General features: G+C 42.2%; 4 protein-coding genes across 11 annotated transcripts in view; 2 read left to right on the top strand and 2 right to left on the bottom strand.

Annotated features, from left to right (window-relative positions):
• Positions 1 to 21,620, top strand: part of LOC309714066 (uncharacterized protein) — a 67,581-nt gene that overhangs the window by 30,678 nt on the left and 15,283 nt on the right. The window lies entirely within an intron of this gene.
• The window catches only part of LOC309714059 (uncharacterized protein), a 146,719-nt gene that overhangs the window by 120,418 nt on the left and 4,681 nt on the right, over positions 1 to 21,620 (bottom strand). The gene's annotated exons all lie outside the window — the stretch shown is intronic.
• On the top strand, positions 1,443 to 9,827 carry LOC309714073 (uncharacterized protein). 3 transcript variants are annotated; one of them, XM_082546196.1, is made up of 4 exons: positions 1,443 to 1,719; positions 2,512 to 2,617; positions 7,768 to 8,364; positions 8,690 to 9,827. In XM_082546196.1, exons 2-4 carry the CDS (start codon positions 2,600 to 2,602, stop codon positions 9,248 to 9,250), a joined length of 1,176 nt encoding a protein of 391 aa, XP_082402322.1. In that variant the 5' UTR covers positions 1,443 to 1,719; positions 2,512 to 2,599; the 3' UTR covers positions 9,251 to 9,827. The 3 variants fall into 3 exon arrangements, with proteins under 3 accessions (XP_082402322.1, XP_082402321.1, XP_082402323.1); XM_082546195.1 differs by having other exon boundaries at positions 1,443 to 1,731; XM_082546197.1 differs by lacking the exons at positions 1,443 to 1,719; positions 2,512 to 2,617 and adding an exon at positions 2,744 to 4,260.
• Positions 16,399 to 20,599, bottom strand: LOC309714071 (uncharacterized protein). Of its 3 annotated transcripts, none has more exons than XM_082546190.1 (3): positions 20,480 to 20,599; positions 17,858 to 18,454; positions 16,399 to 17,532 (listed from the first exon to the last, which is right to left on the bottom strand). In XM_082546190.1, the coding sequence occupies exons 1-3, from the start codon at positions 20,510 to 20,512 to the stop codon at positions 16,960 to 16,962; spliced, it is 1,203 nt and encodes a 400-aa protein (XP_082402316.1). In that variant the 5' UTR covers positions 20,513 to 20,599; the 3' UTR covers positions 16,399 to 16,959. The 3 variants fall into 3 exon arrangements, with proteins under 3 accessions (XP_082402316.1, XP_082402317.1, XP_082402318.1); XM_082546191.1 differs by having other exon boundaries at positions 16,399 to 17,529; XM_082546192.1 differs by having other exon boundaries at positions 20,495 to 20,599.

Genomic DNA, 21,620 nt, shown 5'->3' with positions numbered 1-21,620 from the left:
GTGAAATGGGAAGTTGATGGTGTCATTATACATATCCAGGAATATGTGGCTGAGGATAGTTGTCATGAAAGGTGTAGGAACATACCCCACTACCAACTCAGTGTCAAAAGAGTTATGTTGGGAAAAAAGAGTGTTCAGATTTGCAGCTCCTTCCTCTTGAAATCAGCTGAAATCAACAAAAACTGAATGAGCTGATCTCACTTAATAGACTTAAGGAGATTTTCAACTTGAATGACTTGGATGCAGCTATTTCAGCCTGCAAATGTTTGACCTGAATATTATTATGTTTTTTTCTGTCATTAGACACTTTTCATCACTTTTCATCATGTTCAAGTTTTCCTTCTTTATAGATTCTGAAGTTTTGGTCGTTTTAGTTTCTAATTTTTATGGCCTGTATTTAATGTACTTAATGTATGTATTTGTTTGTTTGTGTATATGTTACCAGTTTATGCAGCTTTATTGATTGTTTTGCTTGAGGTTTTTTAATCTGATGAGTTTTAATTTCCATAGTAAAATAAAATAAATAGGTGCATTAAAAAAACAAAACAAAAAAAACTTTCAAGCTGAGACGCAGACGCTTCCTGTAAGGTGGAATAAAGATGAAGTGAGATGGCTCACACAGTAAACTTTATTATCCAGCTGCTGTGGATTAACACATCAGCAGAATTTATTTGTTAATTATATTCATAGAGAGAATTAATTGGCTGAGATTTTTGGAAAGTTGTTATTATATCTCTACCAAATGTCTTTATAGGGTTCATATAACACCACATGGGCTTGTCCAGGAGCTGAACCCGGGAGCTTGCACACCCAATCATTACCCAGACCAACAAGCCACAGAAACAATGCAGTTTTAGCAATGTTGAATGTTGGAGCAAATACATGAAACACGACAGAAGAATGTATGAAAGAATATCTTGAAAGCCGATGCTAGCTAAATGTCCTGCAGCTGTGTGTGAGGCATTCAAGGAACTTATGTGGCGAGAAAACTGTCTCAAAAGAGTGACAAATGCCTACAGTATGATAAACACACAAAAACAACTGACCACACAAACTTTCTGATCAGAAGGAGGCTTGTGAAAAATCTCAAGCTACAAGTTGAAGGAGCCATTTCAGTCGTTCAAGATAAAATGCCACATTTGTTAATTACAGAGTTCAGGACTGTTACATGTTACATTGTTACAAATAATTGGAGCCATAAATAAAAGACTAAAGAGACAAATGGGAATGTGGTTGCAATCCAAAGTCAGAGTAAGATTTTTTTCATTTTCGCAGTCTTTTATTTACAGTCTGTTTCTTCTGGTGGTAAACCTGTTTCACATGTTTGGACCACATTTTAGGCCTACATAGCTGCTGGTTGCAGCTATGTATGTTGTTTGCAGCAATGCTGCGAAGAACATCTTAAAAATACTAAATTCTTCATTGATTTGAGCTGTGGGGTTTGCTACACGTGGCAGAAAATTAAAGAGTAAACAGTGAAAGCCACAAACCCAAGTCACGAGATCCTTGAATTCCATTTTTAATCTGAACAGAAACTTCCAAGGGTCTGTGGACAATGGATGACCATCCAGTCCAGCAGGTGGTGATAATGTACCTTAAAGCGCTGACCGCCAAAAAGAAGAAGAAGACGACGAACACGACAACGACGAAGAAGAAGAAGCCACAGAGTTCCCGTTTCATTGCTGTTTGTTTCTCAGTTTTCCCCTCTCCCATCTAAAAGTAAGTGCCAAGGTAAGTTTGATCTGAGTTCAGTCAGTCTTGAGCTTTATGAAGTTTTCTGAATGAAGTTTTCTGCTCCTCTCTGTGAGAGCGGGCGGGAGAAGACCGTTAAAGGCGAGGCTCTAGAGTGTAGCTAAACAGCTGGGTATGTGTATAAGTGTGCAAAACAATAGATTAGAAGTGAGCCACGAGTATAGTATGGTCACGTTTTGTGAATTGTTTTTGTCACTACTGATCACGCGCTCAACACACACTCTACACGTGCTTGCATCGCACACGCGCACTCTCAAGTATCAGTATTGTACAATTCAGCTGGACTGGCCATCGGACATACCGAGCATTTCTTTGTTTATCGCCCACTTTGCCCCAGAAAGAGGAAAACAGCGTATGTTGGCGGAAAAGTGCTATAATGAAATCCATTTATTTATATTAAAACACAGCTGCCTTAATCTTATTGGCGCAAAGTTGTGTCTGCCCACTGGGCACAGGGTTCGCTGGAAAAGCTTGAAAAGGGACCTTGAAAGTGCTTAGAAAGTGCTTGAATTTGACCCTGAAAAAGGCGTACGAACCCTGTGGGCATTTGATTCTAATAACAGGCCTCAGTCTCTCCTGGTACTGCTGTGCCATACTGCTAAATTTGGTATTGGTGCTTAAACCTTTTGTGTTTGTTTCAAACAAGTTGCCCTCTTGGGGAAGCTAAAGTTTGTTCTTTGTGCTGTCAGATGACCATATGAGACACTTTGACTCTTCAGTGCAGTGTGGAGCCTAACAAAGATCTGTTTTGTGTCCCAGCTGATCAGCAGGAGGAGAAGAGTCTGACGGAGCAGCAGAGGAACATTTTCAGCCATCTGGACTCAGCTGAGTCACTACAGAGGAAACAATGAGCTCAACACAGAAGGTGACAGATACTAGTGATAACTAAAACTCCATTAAAAGCTGAAGTACTGATATATATTTTACGCAAAACTTATTGATCCTTGTGCTATATTAAGGTAATGTAATGTTTTAATAATTTAATAATACAATGCCTACATTGTAGAGGGTGACATTGCCTCTAAACAGGAACATGAGCAGGGAAGAGGTTAAAGTGGGATTGAGCAGGTGGGAACCCTAAAATCAGCTGTAGTGGCTCAGCGTGGGGAAAAGAATCACAGCTCACAATAATTTCTGTTGAGAGCTCCAGTAGATTTTCTTAAAGTACAGGCTGTGATCAGCTGACCTGCTGCTCTCTGTGGATGTACACAACTGAATTCAACCAGATGTCAGCAGATGTTTCATGAGCTGTCCTGGCTGATTTCCATCCTCTACACTGACAGTACACTGTCTTTATATTAGACACTATACTGTTGGTATGAAGGTGGAACTCAGTGAATGAATGTCAGCATCATGAGCTTCAGTTTAAATGAATCTCTGCTACACTTGATGTAATCTAACTGTGACATGAGCACCACAGTCACTGTGCACCAGTCACACACTGTTCTTTACTTTAAATCCATCACAGTTCAGCAAACGAACCTGTTTATCCTGCACTAACCTGCAGAGGATCTTCATGCAGTCTTTAAATAACACAGTTAGTCTGCCTCAGATTGTTTTGCAACAAGTTTTACAACCTGAAAAAACATAATGTCACATGTACAGACATGTATATTAATCAAATCCCACTGAGCAGTCCTTACCTTTAAACCTAACCCCCCTCTTCCTCTCCTGTCCTGTGTGTCGACCTTGTTCTCATTCGACAGCGTAACATACCGACGATTTGTCACATCCCGAGGCGTTCCTCAGGCACGCAAAAGTTAACCTTCTGTATTCCTATGATATGCACCGGGTTGTGGATGGAAAGCAATAGATTGGCGCTGCCGGCAGTAATACACGTTCCAGCTGTGTATTCCAGCTATGACCATAACCTGATCCCTAACACAAGCACCACCTTAATCATGTTAGATAGTGTTTTCCAAAACGATTACAGTAAACGTACATGTGTAGATTCATTCCAAACGGTATAGGGATGTGTTGGGTGGCGGAAAGCGTAACATACTGAAGATTTGTCATCTAGCACAAGCATCAACAACCTTTAAAACCCAAAGAGCCATTTGGACCCAGTTTCTAAGGAAAAGGAAACACTGGGAGCCGTAAATACTTGTAAACATCTAAAAATAATAAAAAAAAATATATATATATATATATATTAGGGGTGCAACGATATTCGTATCGATATTGAACCGTTCGATACAGTGCTTTCGGTTCGGTACACATATGTATCGAACAATACAAAATTTGTAATTTATTTTATCAACTTTCCTTCTGACGATGCTGTCTGTGTTGAGCGCTCAGTGAATCTGCGTTCGACTACTCCGCCTAGGCTGCACTGTCGAGCGCAGATCCACTGAGCGCTCAACACAGACAGCATAGTCAGAAGGAAGAGCGCAGGGCAAGCTAGCGAGACAGAAGTTAAGCTCTCCTTGCAACATGGACCTCCCCCACTCTCATTCAGATCTGGCGTTTGGAATTATTTTGGTTTTCATGTGACGTATGACCCTGAAGGTAAGCGAGTCATGGACTAAAGTAAAACAGTATGTTGGATGTGCCATGCAATGCTCAATTACATGGGTGGGAACTAGTGTGTTAGCGCAGTTAGCTCGTTAACGTGTTGGCCGTCTAGCCCCATGCATGGGGCGATCGGCGGTAGCTCGTTAACGGAGATTTGCCGTGTTGTGGCGTTAAGGTCATTTCAACGAGATCAACCTGAAAGCACTAGTGGGAACACAACGAATATGACTGCACATTTACGCCGACATCATCCTAGTGCAAAGACCAAAACAACAAGCATGCTACTAACTTTAGCCGAGTCATTTAGACAGCTGTTAGCACATGATTCTCCTTATGCTGCTGAGAATATAGCCCAGAAGAAGCGGTTAGTATAGCTTTTATTTTGGAAAGAGCCATTTCTCTGTAATAAACTCTCTTTTCCAAAGATGAGTGATTCCTCAATCAGATACAGGGCTCGCAATATCGCTAGCCCGACGTCCTGGGGCTAGCGATTTTTTTCAGTCGGGCTACCAAAATCTATCTCTTCCCTGCCCGTCGGGCTATTGTAGGAAAAATATATGTCAATGCTTTTGCATTCTTTCAGAAATGTAGCCGGGTAATTATGTCATTGGCATCGGTGAGCCACTGTCAATATGTGACATATTGAAATCGCGTTTGAATTTGCGCTCGTTTTTTTGCTTTCACTTTGCAATCGCGCGAACTGTGTATAGAGAGCGACAGCACTGATCTGTGAGTGATGATAATTTGTGCACCAATTCCTCTGACATCGTCTTATTAATCGTTAGCTTACTACGCAAACATGACAAGTGAAATCTCCCGCAGCAAGCTTAAACATGTGAGAGGTTGATCGCGCAGAGAATCGCTGAGCTTATGTGAGTGCGTGTGTAAAAGCAGCAGGATATATATTTTAGTTCTGCTGAGCCAAATAAGACAGGTCAGGGTGAAGAACTGACAGCCAAAGAAAAGCTTACCGCAAAACGGAGAAGTTATGACAAATCAGACTATAAGGCAAAAAGAAAGTGCAGCTTTATGGTTTCATGGACAAAAGAATTTCTGTGGCTGCAATATGACGAGCTAAATAACCAGGGCTGCACATAAGTGGTCCGCAGGTGCGCATTCGCTGTCAAAATAAAAAACACGCACAAGGGTTAGGGTTAAATTTAAAAACTGTACTTTTGAGTTAAAATATATATTTATAATTTTAATAAATGACAAATTAAAAAGGCATGAACATTTTTTTTGTATCGAAAAAATATCGAACCGTGACACCAAAGTATCGAACCGAACCGTGAATTTTGTGTATCGTTGCACCCCTTATATATACTGACCAACCTGTGCACTGCCTGGATTGATTACAAGAAGGCCTATGACTCAATGCCCCACAGCTGGATACTGGAATGCCTAGAATTGTACAAGATCAATGGGACCCTAAGAGCCTTCATCAGGAACTCAATGGGGATGTGGCGTACAACACTAGAGGCCAACTCCAAGCCCATAGCACAAGTCACCATCAAGTGCGGGATCTACCAAGGAGATGCTCTGTCCCCACTGCTGTTCTGCATAGGCCTGAACCCCCTCAGTGAGATCATTAACAAGACTGGCTACGGATACCGACTACGGAACGGAGCAGTTGTCAGCCGCCTCCTGTACATGGATGACATCAAGCTGTATGCCAAGAGTGAACGAGACATCGATTCACTGATCCACACTACCAGGCTATACAGCAATGACATTGGAATGTCGTTCGGACTGGAGAAGTGTAGTCGGATGGTAACAAAGAGAGGGAAGGTAGTCAGAACTGAGGGGATTGAACTACCAGAAGGCAACATTGCAGACATAGAGGACAGTTACAAGTACCTGGGGATCCCACAGGCGAATGGGAACCATGAAGAGGCCGCTAGAAAAGCTGCAACCACCAAGTACCTGCAGAGGGTCAGGCAAGTCCTGAGGAGTCAGCTGAATGGTAAGAACAAGATCTGGGCCATCAACACGTACGCCCTGCCCGTGATCAGGTACCCTGCTGGGGTAATAGGCTGGCCAAAGGAGGAGATAGAAGCCACTGACATCAAGACAAGAAAGCTCCTTACCATGCATGGAGGGTTTCACCCCAAGTCCAGCACCCTGAGGCTGTACGCTAAGCGGAAGGAAGGGGGCCGGGGACTGGTGAGTGTCAGCACCACAGTCCAGGATGAGACAAGGAACATCCAAGAATACATTGGGAAGATGGCCCCAACTGACCGAGTGCTCAGTGAATACCTCAGGCAGCAGAAACCCAAGAAAGAGGAGGGAGACGAGGAACCATCATGGAAGGACAGGCCCCTGCACGGTATGTACCACCGGCAGATAGAGGAGGTGGCTGATATCCAGAAATCCTACCAGTGGCTGGACAAAGCTGGACTGAAAGACAGCACAGAGGCACTAATCATGGCAGCACAAGAACAAGCTCTGAGCACAAGATCCATAGAGGCTGGGGTCTATCACACCAGGCAAGACCCCAGGTGCAGGCTGTGTAAAGATGCCCCAGAGACAATCCAGCACATAACAGCAGGGTGCAAGATGCTAGCAGGCAAGGCATACATGGAACGCCATAACCAAGTGACCGGCATAGTGTACAGGAACATCTGTGCCGAGTATAACCTGGAAGTCCCGAGGTCAAAATGGGAGATGCCCCCAAGGGTGGTGGAGAATGACCGAGCTAAGATCCTGTGGGACTTCCAGATACAGACGGACAAAATGGTGGTGGCTAACCAACCGGACATAGTGGTGGTAGACAAACAGAAGAAGACGGCCGTAGTGATCGATGTAGCGGTTCCGAATGACAGCAATATCAGGAAGAAGGAACACGAGAAGCTGGAGAAATACCAAGGGCTCAGAGAAGAGCTCGAGAGGATGTGGAGGGTGAAGGTAACGGTGGTCCCCGTGGTAATCGGAGCACTAGGTGCGGTGACTCCCAAGCTAGGCGAGTGGCTCCAGCAGATCCCGGGAACAACATCGGAAAGCTCTGTCCAGAAGAGCGCAGTCCTGGGAACAGCTAAGATACTGCGCAGGACCCTCAAGCTCCCAGGCCTCTGGTAGAGGACCCGAGCTTGAAGGATAAACCGCCCGCAGGGGCATGCTGGGTGTTTTCTTTTCTTTCTTTTTTTTTTTAAATATATGTGTATATATATGTGTATATGTAAAAATCAGGGAACAACAATAGGAAATAAAAAAAAGTATAGACCTGGTAAATATTTATATATGTATACATTTTTATATATCTGTGTACAGCAGGAGGGATGGGCATGATTTTAGTGTTTAAACAGTCATGAATTATTTTTAACAGCAGGTTGGATGTAATGTGTTAGAACTACCAGCAGGTGGGGATAAGAGACCTTTAAGGTGTTTGGTGCCACACTCCACCTTCAGGTTTAAAACTAGTGTTAATGGAGGGAGTTTGAAGGTTGAGTTTGTTCCACGACTGCATTTCACTCACTGCCTCTGTTTGTATCTCTGTCACTGCAGGACCAACATGGAGCGAGAAGTCAGCGCTCTCAGGAGGCCGACAAACCTCACAGAAGAAAGGGAGAGAAAACATGCACCTCTGACGAGTGTGGGAAGGATTTTACTTTGAAGGCTAATCTAAAACAGCATCAGGTCATCCACACTGGAGAGAGACCGTTCAGCTGTGACTTGTGTGGAAAGTCTTTTTCCACGAAGGGTTACCTAAAACAACACCAACTCATCCACAGTGGAGTTAAAGCGTACAGCTGTGATCAGTGTGGCAGAGCTTTTACTCGCAGTAGCCACTTACAGGATCATCTAGTTATCCACTCTGGAATTAAGGCGTACAGCTGTGACATCTGTGGAAAAACTTTCAGCTGGAGAGGGAACCGAAATATACACCTACGCATTCACACCAGACATGATGTGTACTGCTGTGAACAGTGTGGCAAATACTTTGCTACAGACACACAGTTAAAACAACACATGTTTACCCACACTGAGGGACGACCTTATAAATGTGACCTGTGTGAGAAGACTTTTAAATCTCCACGTAACCTGAGAGAACACCAACAGATCCACACCAGAAAGAGACTCTACAAGTGCAGTTACTGTGAGGTATGTATTTATATTGTTATCTTGTCATTTTAGCCTGACTGTTTGGAACAACTCTGCTCATTAAACTGTGTTAGCATGTTAGCAATTCTACTGCATGGAAAAGCAGCTCTGAGTGATTATTCAGATTTTCATGTCAGTTATGATTTTAGTATTACTGTAGTATTATGGTGGTAGTATTGTAGTTATTGCAGCCCAGTAAACTGAGTGTGTTAACTGAAACAGTCAAATGTAATTGGACGTCTGCAGAGATGCTCTTTATTTCAGGCGACGTTCAGGATAAAAGTGTTGAAGGACTGACTTACACTGTCTTTGTGTCTTTGTTTAGAAGCAGAGCGACACAGATGGATCCAGTTCTCAACCCTGTCATCACTGTGGTGGTGGGAAAGACTTTCATTGTGGCCTCTGTGGAAAAACTTTCAGTTGGCAACCGAACCTAAAAAGACATCAACGTAGACACACTGGAGACAAACTGCAATACTGCAAAGAATGTGGGAGAAGCTTCACCACACCAACTGAGTTAAAACAACATGAACTGATTCACAGTGGGGTTAAAAAGCACCTCTGTGATCAGTGTGGGTCATCCTTCACCTCTGCATGTAAGCTTAAATCACACAAACGAGTCCACACAGGAGAGAAACCATACAAGTGCAGACACTGTGACAAAAGCTTCTCACATTCAGGTAATCGTAACAGGCATGAACGTACACACATGGAAGGAAACTACAGCTGTGACCAGTGTGACAAGAGCTTCAGTAATCTCAGTTCATACTCCACACACAAACGATCCCACGTTACTAATAAACTGTTTCACTGTTACCAATGTGCCCAAACATTCACCTCATTGTCTGCTCTGTGCAAACATCAGCGTGATCACTTGGGACTATAATCACTCCCATCACTGGATCACAGTGAATCTGAAGAGACAGAAAGATCCTCTGGTTTCAGTGTCAGACTCAAAAAGCTTGAGATCAGGCTCCACAGAGTTCAGATAGAATCATTTAAACTTGTGTTGAACTGAACTGGTTGCTGGGCTGAACTTCTACATAATACAGATTTACATGGGATCTTATTTTCTGTCGTTTTACTGAGTCAGTTTTGTCCTTTTTTCTCTGTCCTGGTTTTGCTCGTCTGTAAATAATTGAAACTCAGTCAAATAGTTCATTGTTCTCCAGCAAAACGTTTTGGAAACTCATGTTTAACCTTTAAAACTCTGACATGTTTTAGCACACAAGGCTTCATCGGGGAGTTCACTCATGATTGGACCATGAGAATAAAGGCTTTTAGTTCTTTCAAAGAGAGTCTTGGAGGTGTTTGATGTTTCTGTTTTTTCTGAAACCACCTGAAAGAAAAACTATTTTTCTTGCTTTATGTAGTGTAGAAGTTTTCTCAGATGTTTCTTTCATCTGTGATGTTCTTGAATGTGTTCACATGAAGATGGTACAAATAAACTGTCCTTTTAGCTTTAGCTCCTAAATTATTCATCATTTATGGATGTAGCACAGCAGCAGTTTCTTGATTAACACATGGAGGGCTCGGGATCTGATGGTAAATAATGTTTTGTGTCCTTGTACACATCATACAGCTCAGCTGTTCCACAGATGTCAGGTTTACACAGTGGGATGGTTTGTAAGAACTAGGACTGCCACATAGGATTATTTTGATAGTCGATTAGTCACTGATTATCTTTGCAATTAATCGACTAAGATCATGCATCCATTGGACGTAAAACGTATAGTTTATTGCACCAGCATGCATCTGCTCTTATTTAACTATTATTAGCTTACAACTTGAAGTGTTTAAGGAAGCTCACAAGGAATATATTTACATGGTTCACCGGGTGTATATAAAAAGGTGCAGAGATAGTGCTATGTACAAAAGTGGGGGTACAGGGCTCCAGGGAAAATACACTCGCTCCTCATCAAACAATCCATGCACAAGGTCAGGCTCTCTCTCTCTGACACTCACCACAGGGAAACATTTGTTAGTTCAAAGCTCAGGAACACGAGGGAAAGCTTGCGGGTAACTTGACGGCACTAACACGAATCATACATAATGATCCATCAAAGAACAGCAGTCACTCCCTGGCTTAAATGCTGGCACACTAATGAGTCTCAGACGTTTGTTCCTCTGAGTGGCGTGGGCCAAGGGCGTGAACCCGCAATGAGTTCCACCCCGGCAAGAGAGAGACAGAATGAGAGAGAGCGCACGAGAGCGAGAGAAACGCAGAAACAGCTTATCAGCACCCTGCTGATCCTCCTGGCCGTGACAGGTCCTCTGGTGATGTCACCATGAAAGGCAGAGAGCCCCGCCTACCTCAGGACCTCCCCTGTCATGTATTGATCAGGATGCAGAGTTGGGTTGAGTATCCAAAAAAATGTACTCAAGTAAGAGTAGCATTACTTTAAAATATTATTACTCAAGTAAAAGTGAAAAGTAGTTGTCAAAAAAGTTACTCAAGTAAGAGTAAAAAAGTATTTGGTGAAAATACTACTCAAGCAGTGAGTAACTGTTTTAAATGTCCGATTTATTTTATAAATAAATGCTATCAGACAAACAAAAATGAATAAATATACAAATTTTAGTATCTTCAAAACGTTTTCAGAGAAAATATTAAAACGAGGCATCTTCAACACATGTTCATACAAGGAAGCTCAGTTTACCATAAATTGTATGGGTTGCATTTATTTCTGCATATTTAGCAAAAATGTGCCATTTCTTCACTCAGTGAGGTGATGGTTAAGCTTCAGCAGCAGTTTGCTCTCAAGGTTCTTTCTGTGACGCTGTAACTGTTTAGCAGTGAACAGGAGTCCTGCATGACTAAGAAGTTCTTCACAAGCTTCAGACCACCAGATCCCTGTGCAGAGCCCAGTCCCATCACCTTCTCTGATGGCAGTGAACATACATATGGCGCAGTGATGTACCTTTGCTGGAGCTGCAGCCATAGTGTGAGACTAGTAGAGTCCAAAGCTAAACTGACACCTCTCAACCACAAAGGCGATCCTGTTAAAGCAGAGATGTGTGGCGCCGTCTTTGCTGCCCGCCTGAAGATCTACTTCCAGAGACACTGCAGAATCCAGGTCAAAAAATGGTACCACCTCGTCGACAGCCAGACCGTCTTGGGTGCAATCCAGCGTGAGAGCTACGGTTTCCAGACCTTCTTCGCAAACCGCATTGGTGAAATCCAGACATTTGGACATCCACTGATGTCCAAGATTGGTGATGGATTCCCGGGTCAGCAAACATTGCAAACATTCTCACCAGAGGGGCCAATCCAAATGCCCTAACCGAGGACTCCGAGTGGCAGTCGGGTCCAAAGTTTCTCCAACTTCCTGAAGATGAGTGGTTGAAGAAATCCACCGGAGAAGTCGCTGCCCAAGCTCGAGAAAAGGTCACAAAGCTACAGAAAAAGACTTTTGTTGCGGTCCTTACCAGAATCCACATCAAGGCAGCTCAGGACTCAGCACACGTAGAGTCGAGAAGACCACTGGCAGGAGTAGCAACCCAACAGCTAATCGACGCAAGGCGATTCAGCAACCTGAGAAGGCTGATTGGGACCGTGGCGTGGGTCTGGAGGGTTGCCAAAAAGTTCATGAGATCCAAGACCAGAGACCAAGAAAAGTGGGAAGTAGTACCATCTTCGGGTGTCCTCACAGTCAGTGAGAGACGAGATGCTTTTCGAGACCTTTGCCAAGAAGACCCAACACTGTGTCTTCTTGTTCGCCTCAACATTGAAGTATCAAATGTCCAACATCTGGAAAGGAACCCACACCAGTGTACTGTGATGCTTCACCAACATGTGGCAGATGCTGGTCCTGCCTTTCATGCTGACATCACCAGAGAGCCCCGCCCACCTCAGGACCTCCCCTGTCATGTATTGAACAGGATGATTATGAAGATGACCGAGTGCAAATAAGACTGTAAAAATCCGCAACCAGAATGTTTAGATGTTTTCTAATTATTCATGAATATCATGAGTGTTTGTGTGTTTTGTCTTTTCTTTCCTGACGTTTGTTACTAACAAAGACAGTTTACGCTCTGTATGTGTTTTCATCCTTACCAGCCACACTCTAACTGCAATTAAGAAAACAAACTTTAGAAATTGTCGACTCAGTGACTTCATAAAATATTTAAGTGGTTCAGGTAGAGCCAGTTTTTAAATGACCATGAACACTTACCTTATTGTATCTGTACAGCATGTTTTTCTATTAGACAGATTTGTAACAGAGGCCTTGCTCTCAGTAAGTTTGAAGTCATTTTCTGATTTAATTTGTAATCTCTGACCTTTGTGTATCCTGCTCATTTTTCATGCTGCCTTTATAATAATAATGGATTGGATTTATATAGCGCTTTTCAAGGCACCCAAAGCGCTTTACAATACCACTATTCATTCACTCTCACATTCACACACTGGTGGAGGCAGCTTTAGGAGTTTCTGTCTTTTGTATTTGAAGATAATTCATTGAATATACTCAGCTGCTTCCCTTTGGTGCCTCACACATCACTTTGTGAAGTTTTTCAGTGTCCAGTTATGTTTTTTATTGCTGTTTGAATTCTCTGTATGTTTGACCCTGTAGACTGTTTAATGGACTGCTTGTCTTCCTGTTTGTAACCACTGCCTGTTTAAGACTAAAGATTTGGATGGTAGACTTTAATACAGCCTCTGCGTGTCGTCCCTTTGTGTCCTCGTCCTCTGTGAATGTATCACAGATGTTTTCATTATAATATCATTATAATAATAGAGTAAGATGGCGCCATTGTACGGCAGGCCGTCCTCGTCTCTGTTGTCGAGCTCTTTTCCTTGATATTTGTTTATTATTTACTATCTTTCTGGCACTATGCCCCCCAGATGGTTATGCATTAATCACCTATGACCGGGATACTCTGTTAAATCTTTGTTTTCCCCCCATATGCTGGGTTGGATCTTGGGAGACACTACATTTCCATGTATCATCTCTTCCACTGGTTCATACGGTTCCCCTCTCCGCCCCCCGCCTAACAAGCGTGACAGGAAGCGGGGCAAACGGAGTGGGTTTCGGGTTCACTTTAAGGCTTACCTTAAAACATCAGCTGCAGCTAATTCCCTCACCACCGCGGGGATTATACGACTTCCATCCGCTCGGGATCCATTGTCCTTTGGGCTGCTCAACCATCGCTGGATCTGTCCGGTCGGTAAACAAGCCTGTCCGGTTTCTCCGGTAGTCACTCTGCCTGTTCGTGTTTGGATTGGTTCCCCAAGTGATGTTCGTCACAGGTATTTAAGCCAACTAAGACGTGCTTCCAGCAGAGATAAGATGCCCATCTCTCGGATGGTTCTATTAAACGCAAGATCGCTGGTGAATAAAACCTTCATCTTAAATGGCCTCTTCCTCAACTCTTGGCTTGATGCTCTGTTATTGACTGAAACTTGGATTCGTCCTGGTGAGTCCTTTTCCTTTTCAGAGCTACTTCCCCCGGACTGTGTATTCTTTAGTTCACCGAGACCCTCGGGAAGAGGTGGAGGCGTTGCCTCTGTTTTTAAAAACAAACTTAAAGTTCGGCAACTGCCCTCTCCTACCTATTGTAGTTTTGAGGCTCAACTATTGGAGCTTGCCGGACCCCCAACGATTCTATGTGCTGTGATTTATCGACCACCTAAATATAATAGGTCTTTTATTTTGTGAATTTGCTGACTTCTTAGGTTCATTTTTATTAAGTTATGACCAAGCTCTTATTACTGGATATTTTAACATACATATTTGTTGTGCTGATGACCCCCTAGCCAAAGATTTTCTTGCCCTAACTGAGTCTTTTAACCTTACACAGTGGGTCAGGGAACCTACTCATCTTAAAGGCCATACCTTGGATTTGGTCCTCTCATATGCTTTGGATATTTGTACTATGGACGTTGATAATGCTGGTATTTCTGACCATTTTTTGCTCGTGTTTGATGTTGAGCTATGTGCAATTGATTTAAATTCTAAAGGCTGTCATCGCCCTGTACGTATCATTAACTCTGAGACTGTGGCTAACTTCATTACAGCCTTTTTGAACTTTGCCTTTTTTGATCCAGATTTCACTGATACTAACTGTTACACGCCTCCCTTGGTTGATGATTATGCCAACGCTATGTTATCCACCTGTTGTTCCATCTTAGATACTGTGGCCCCTATAAAGATGAAACGTCCCAGAACTTCTCATCAACCATGACTAAATGACACTATATGAGCTTTACGTCGTGTCTGTCGTCAATCTGAAAGGAGGTGGAAAAAAGACAGGCTTCAGATATCCTATGGCATTCTTTGTAGGAGCCGCCTTCTATACCAGAACTCCATAAAGGCAGCTAAAGCAGCTTTCCTATCAGATATTATTGAGACTAATAGCTAACAGCCCCGAATGTTATTCAAAATTTTTAATTCAGTCTTAAGTCTTCACTCTTAAGGGAATAATTGAACAATTGAGAAACTCAAATTCTGTGCATGATATCCTTTCATCCTGAATTATCAAGGAAAGTTTTGAGGAAATTGGGCCTTGCATCTTATTTTTAATGAATTTATCATTGTTAGTGGGCTGTGTCCCAACTGCTTTTAAACATGCGGTAGTGCACCCTGTTCTTAAAAAAAGTAAGAACTTTTTTTTGCAGAGGACACAATTCATTGTTTTTAACACTTAGTTTCACTTCAGCTCTGTGTTTGTTATAACTTTACTCTTCTGTGCGGCTGACAGACCAACAAAAGCACATGCGAGAGAGGCCCACAGACCAGCTGGACCACATACGCTGTACACTGGCTTCATCAACACCAGAGCTCTGGGCAGGTAGACGGGCCGTCCCCAGACTGCCAGCAGACTGCAAACGTGCTCTCCACACTGAGCCATAAATTATGGCTGTACAACTCATGTTACATGTTACAATTAGAGAAGTCAGAAAGACCGATTCATCTTTCTTATTAATGTAACCGCTGCATTTCCTCACTTCTCTTATCTCACCCTTCTTCTTCTGCTGAGGCTGCACAACACGAACCTTTGAGATGTGGAAGAACAGGAAATTCTCATCGAAGAAGATCCAGTGTTTGAATCTGGTCTAGGGCCTTTCTGTCTGGAGTCTTCCCATGTCTGCTTATGTTCTCTCTGGTACTCTGGTGGCTTCTCACAGTCCAAAAACATGCATAGGGTTAGGTTAACTGATGATTTGAAATTGACCGTAGGTGTGAAAAGTAGTAGGAAAGCTCCTAACTGAGAGAAGTGACCCAGAAGTATCTGTGTAGCAGCCACAATGAATCAAGATCATGAGCTTTATTAACTGATCAAAGTCTCTTCTTTCATCTTCTGTATCATTCAGTTTGCATTGGTAATGCCCATTATTGTAATGCTTTTTTAAGATGAGCAAAACTTTCTTTTACTTTGGGTTAGCTGGGATAAGTGATGGATGGAGGGAATTTTACTTCAGCCACAGAAATCCTAAACAGGAAGGAGGAGCAGAGTTACAGTGGATCACTATCCAGCAGGGAAACAAGATTTATTTCAATTTCTTGGCCATGAGTGAGATTTACTAAGTGGGCAAATTAGGGTGATGACACTGTTCCAGAGTGATCTATTAATAGTGCACCAATTTACATTCAGAGATGCATGCAGCCAGTTCATTTCAGCATTAAACGGCTTTCTACCAACAGCAGCACAAAAACAGCAGATTCGATCATGGAGACACTGAATCTGCTAAACTAATTAAAACATTGTAAGTTCAGGTCTTCAGTTTACGTTTCTTTGTGAAAACAGCACAGCAAAGGAGACTCTGTGACGTTTTGATATAAGGGATAAATCTTCTGACCGAACCTGCTGGGACTGTGTGAGGTCCTGAGGCTAAGAGTAAGGATTTATCCACAGGAGAGCTGCGTTCTTGCAAACCATCCCACTGTGTAAACCTGACATCTGTGGAACAGCTGAGCTGTATGATGTGTACAAGGACACAAAACATTATTTACCATCAGATCCCGAGCCCTCCATGTGTTAATCAAGACACTGCTGCTGTGCTACATCCATAAATAATGAATAAATTAGGAGCTGAAGCTAAAAGGACAGTTTATTTGTACCATCTTCATGTCAACACATTCAAGAACATCACAGATGAAGAAACATTAAAAACTTCCACACTACATAAAGGAAGAAAAATAGTTTTTCTTTCAGGTGGTTTCAGAAAAAACAGAAACATCAAACACCTCCAAGACTCTCTTTGAAAGAACTGAAAACCTTTATTCTCATGGTCCAATCATGAGTGAACTCCCCGATGAAGCTTTGTGTGCTAAAACATGTCAGAGTTTAAAGGTTAAACATGAGTTTCCAAAACGTTTTGCTGGAGAACAATGAACTATTTGACTGAGTTTCAATTATTTACAGACGAGCAAAACCAGGACAGAGAAAAAAGGACAAAACTGACTCAGTAAAACGACAGAAAATAAGATCCCATGTAAATCTGTATTATGTAGAAGTTCAGCCCAGCAACCAGTTCAGTTCAACACAAGTTTAAATGATTCTATCTGAACTCTGTGGAGCCTGATCTCAAGCTTTTTGAGTCTGACACTGAAACCAGAGGATCTTTGTCTCTTCAGATTCACTGTGATCCAGTTATGGGAGTGATTTCAGCCCTGAGTGATCACGCTGATGTTTGCACAGAGCAGACAATGAGGTGAATGTTTGGGCACATTGGTAACAGTGAAACAGTTTATTAGTAACGTGGGATCGTTTGTGTTCGGAGTATGAACTGAGATTCCTGAAGCTCTTGTCACACTGGTCACAGCTGTAGTTTCCTTCCACGTGTGTACGTTCATGATTGTTACGACTACATGAATCTGAGAAGCTTTTGTCACAGTGTCTGCACTTGTATGGTTTCTCTCCTGTGTGGACTCGTTTGTGTGATTTAAGCTCCCTTGCAGTGGTGAAGGATGACCCACACTGATCACAGAGGTGCTTTTTAACCCCACTGTGAATCAGTTCATGTTTTTTTAACTCACTTGGTGTGGTGAAGCTTCTCCCACATTCTTTGCAGTATTTCAGTTTGTCTCCAGTGTGTCTACGTTGATGTTTTTTTAGGTTCTTTTGCCAACTGAAGGTTTTTCCACAGAGGTCACAACGAAAGTCTTTCCCACCACCACAGTGGTGACAGGGTTGAGAACTGGATCCATCTGTGTCGCTCTGCTTCTAAACAAAGACACAAAGACAGTGTAAGTCAGTCCTTCAACATTTTTATCCTGAACGTCGCCTGAAATAAAGAGCATCTCTGCAGACGTCCAATTACATTTGACTGTTTCAGTTAACACACTCAGTTTACTGGGCTGCAATAACTACAATACTACCACCATAATACTACAGTAATACTAAAATCATAACTGACATGAAAATCTGAATAATCACTCAGAGCTGCTTTTCCATGCAGTAGAATTGCTAACATGCTAACACAGTTTAATGAGCAGAGTTGTTCCAAACAGTCAGGCTAAAATGACAAGATAACAATATAAATACATACCTCACAGTAACTGCACTTGTAGAGTCTCTTTCTGGTGTGGATCTGTTGGTGTTCTCTCAGGTAACGCGGAGATTTAAAAGTCTTCTCACACAGGTCACATTTATAAGGTCGTCCCTCAGTGTGGGTAAACATGTGTTGTTTTAACTGTGTGTCTGTAGCAAAGTATTTGCCACACTGTTCACAGCAGTACACATCATGTCTGGTGTGAATGCGTAGGTGTATATTTCGGTTCCCTCTCCGGCTGAAAGTTTTTCCACAGATGTCACAGCTGTATGCCTTAATTCCAGAGTGGGTAACTAGATGATCCTGTAAGCTGCTACTGCGAGTAAAAGCTCTGCCACACTGATCACAGCTGTACGCTTTAACTCCACTGTGGACGACTTGGTGTGTTTTTAGGGATTCCTTCCAGGTAAAAGACTTTCCACACAAGTCACAGCTGAACGGTCTCTCTCCAGTGTGGATGACCTGATGCTGTTTTAGATGACACTTGTAAATAAAACCCATCCCACACTCGTCACAGGTGTGTTTTTTCTCTCTCTTTCTTCTGTGAGGTTTGTCGGCCTCCTGAGAGCGCTGACTTCTCGCTCCATGTTGGTCCTGCAGTGACAGAGATACAAACAGAGGCAGTGAGTGAAATGCAGTCGTGGAACAAACTCAACCTTCAAACTCCCTCCATTAACACTAGTTTTAAACCTGAAGGTGGAGTGTGGCACCAAACACCTTAAAGGTCTCTTATCCCCACCTGCTGGTAGTTCTAACACATTACATCCAACCTGCTGTTAAAAATAATTCATGACTGTTCAAACACTAAAATCATGCCCATCCCTCGTGATTGTACACAGATATATAAAAATGTATATATATATATAATATATAAATATTTACCAGGTCTATACTTTTTTATATTTCCTATTGCTGTTCCCTATTATATATATTTCTATAATTTTCTAATTTATTCAATGATAATAAATCAAATGTAACAGTTACCAGCCTGGTTCAGTGAAGGAAAATGTCAGAGTCTGATTGTAGCCTCAGGATTTCTTTAAAACTTTTACTCCCTACACATATCTGTATTTTCTACTCCTTACATTTTTAAAACAGGCTTGTTACTTTTGGTTTAAGCCATTTGAGGAGAGTAATGTCATCGCTGCAGGCATCAAACATCAAACTGATTTGAACCTAAACAGTAACACATGAAAGGCAATCCTGATCGTGCACTAATCACCAGGGTATGAAACATAAAAAGAGATGAAAGAGGCAAAACTGTGTGCAAAACATAGTCAAGAGTTAAAGTGGACCAATGTTCTTTTTTGGCACAACACCTGAATCACTGCAGGTGCTCATAAGTTGCCGTCACGGTACTTCAGCATCCAGCTAGCAATACAGAAGATGAGCAAGAATAAATGGATTCATATCTTTTAAGTGGCAGGTAATTTAAAACGCAGCATTTCTATCAGCTCAAAAAACATCAGCAAACACACAAACTGACAATAAAAAAGTGTGTTGCTCGCTAAAGGTCCAGCTGCTGCACATCACAGGGAGAGAAAAGAAAGAGAGCTAACTTCACTCAGAGATGGAGAAAGATAAGACACACAGGACAGGAGAGGAAGAAGAGAGGTTAGATTTAAAGGGAAGGACTGCTCAGTGGGATTTGATCAACTGGAGATTAAAGTTTACATGTAAGTCCTCATGTGTTGAAATCAGACATTGGGTCGGTACATGTGACATTATGTTTTATCAGATTATGAAAGATGCTGCAAAACAATCTGAGGCAGATTAACTGTGTTATTTAAAGACTGCATGAAGATCCTCTGCAGGTTAGTGCAGGATAAACAGGTTCGTTTGCTGAACTGTGATGGATTTAAAGTAAAGAACAGTGTGTGACTGGTGCACAGTGACTGTGGTGCTCATGTCACAGTTAGATTACATCAAGTGTAGCAGAGATTCATTTAAACTGAAGCTCATGATGCTGACATTCATTCACTGAGTTCCACCTTCATACCAACAGTATAGTGTCTAATATAAAGACAGTGTACTGTCAGTGTAGAGGATGGAAACCAGCCAGGACAGCTCATGAAACATCTGCTGACATCTGGTTGAATTCAGTTGTGTACATCCACAGAGAGCAGCAGGTCAGCTGATCACAGCCTGTATTTTAAGAAAATCTACTGGAGCTCTCAACAGAAATTATTGTGAGCTGTGATTCTTTTCCCCACGCTGAGCCACTACAGCTGATTTTAGGGTTCCCACCTGCTCAATCCCACTTTAACCTCTTCCCTGCTCATGTTCCTGTTTAGAGGAAAGTCACCCTCTACAGTGTAGGCAACAGAAAATACACATATGTTTTATTTTCCTTCATTTTCTACTTAACTGATTCAAACAGAGAACCTTTATTAGAAATAAATAGTTCGTACTTCATTTACTAATCTTAATTTATTATTACATTAATAAAGCACAAGGTTCAGTTAGCTTTGGATAAAAACAGGTGGTAAAAATGTTCAAGGAGCTACTTTTACTTTCTTACTCTGATTACATTTCAGAGCCCGTACTTTTCCACTTGAGTAAACAAGTTAAATCAGTACTTCAGCTTTTGATGGCATATTTGATGGAGTACTTCTTTACACTAGTATCTGTCACCTTCTGTGTTGAGCTCATTGTTTCCTCTGTAGTGACTCAGCTGAGTCCAGATGGCTGAAAATGTTCCTCTGCTGCTCCGTCAGACTCTTCTCCTCCTGCTGATCAGTTGGGACACAAAACAGATCTTTGTTAGGCTCCACACTGCACTGAAGAGTCAAAGTGTCTCATATGTTCATCTGACAACACAATGGACATATTTTAGTTTCCCTTTCACCTTCATGTTTCCCTCTCACCACATATCTAAACCAAATTCATGACCAGCAGCTTTTACAGCTGTGGCTCCAGCAAACATCAGCTGATAGTACAAAGTAATATTAAATAAATTCTAACAGCTTATCAAGCGTAAGCGTGCTGATGTTGTTTTCCTTTCTCTGGCGCAAAGTGGACGATAAACAAACAAGAGAGACGGGACTTGGACAGAAAAGCCGATCAGCTGATCATTGATCAGTTTCATGATTGAAGTAGCAACAGGAGAGGGAGGGGGAGAGAATGAGAGGAGAGGCAGCTGTGCAGCAAAGACACAGAATAACTCCAGCTTTGTGTCTGTTTTTTTTTTTTATTCTAGCTTCTAGAATTGCGTTCTTTTTCAGCTCAATACGGATCTATTGTAATTGGTCCAGCCCAGAGTTGATCATGACCAATTGGCTAATCCACCACCTTACACTGTTTACACTGTTACAAAAACAAACAAACAAAAATGAAAAGTCACTGTTGGGTCTGTGTTTCCACAAGCCCCGCTAATTCTAGAGACTTATTCATCATGAAGAAAACAAGACAGTCGATCGATCGATTATTTGCGCAAGGGAGGCCTCGTCTGTGTCCACCACGAAAATGACCCCCAGATCTGACCTCCTGCTGCCTTTTATTGGGAGACAGTTCACACAAAACACGTCAGAACAAAGCCACGCCCCCTTTGTTCTAAGACAAAGCATTTTATGTATATGTGTGAACTTCTGTGAGTGTGTGTGTGTGTGTGTGTGTGTGTGTGTGTGTGTCAGACCTCCTGCTGACCAAAGGGTCATAAACCCAGGAAGCTTACATAAAAAGAAACAGATCTTTCCGGTAGGATGCATCTACAATAAAACCTCCCCCAGTACAGAGTGGTTGGAGAGGTGGTCAGGATCAA

Source organism: Aulonocara stuartgranti, assembly GCF_965226115.1.
Source record: "Aulonocara stuartgranti genome assembly, chromosome: 9".
In the NCBI taxonomy this organism is placed as follows: Eukaryota; Metazoa; Chordata; class Actinopteri; order Cichliformes; family Cichlidae; genus Aulonocara; species Aulonocara stuartgranti.
The sequence above is the reverse complement of the archived record's forward strand: the minus strand, read 5'-3'. Positions and strand labels throughout refer to the sequence as shown.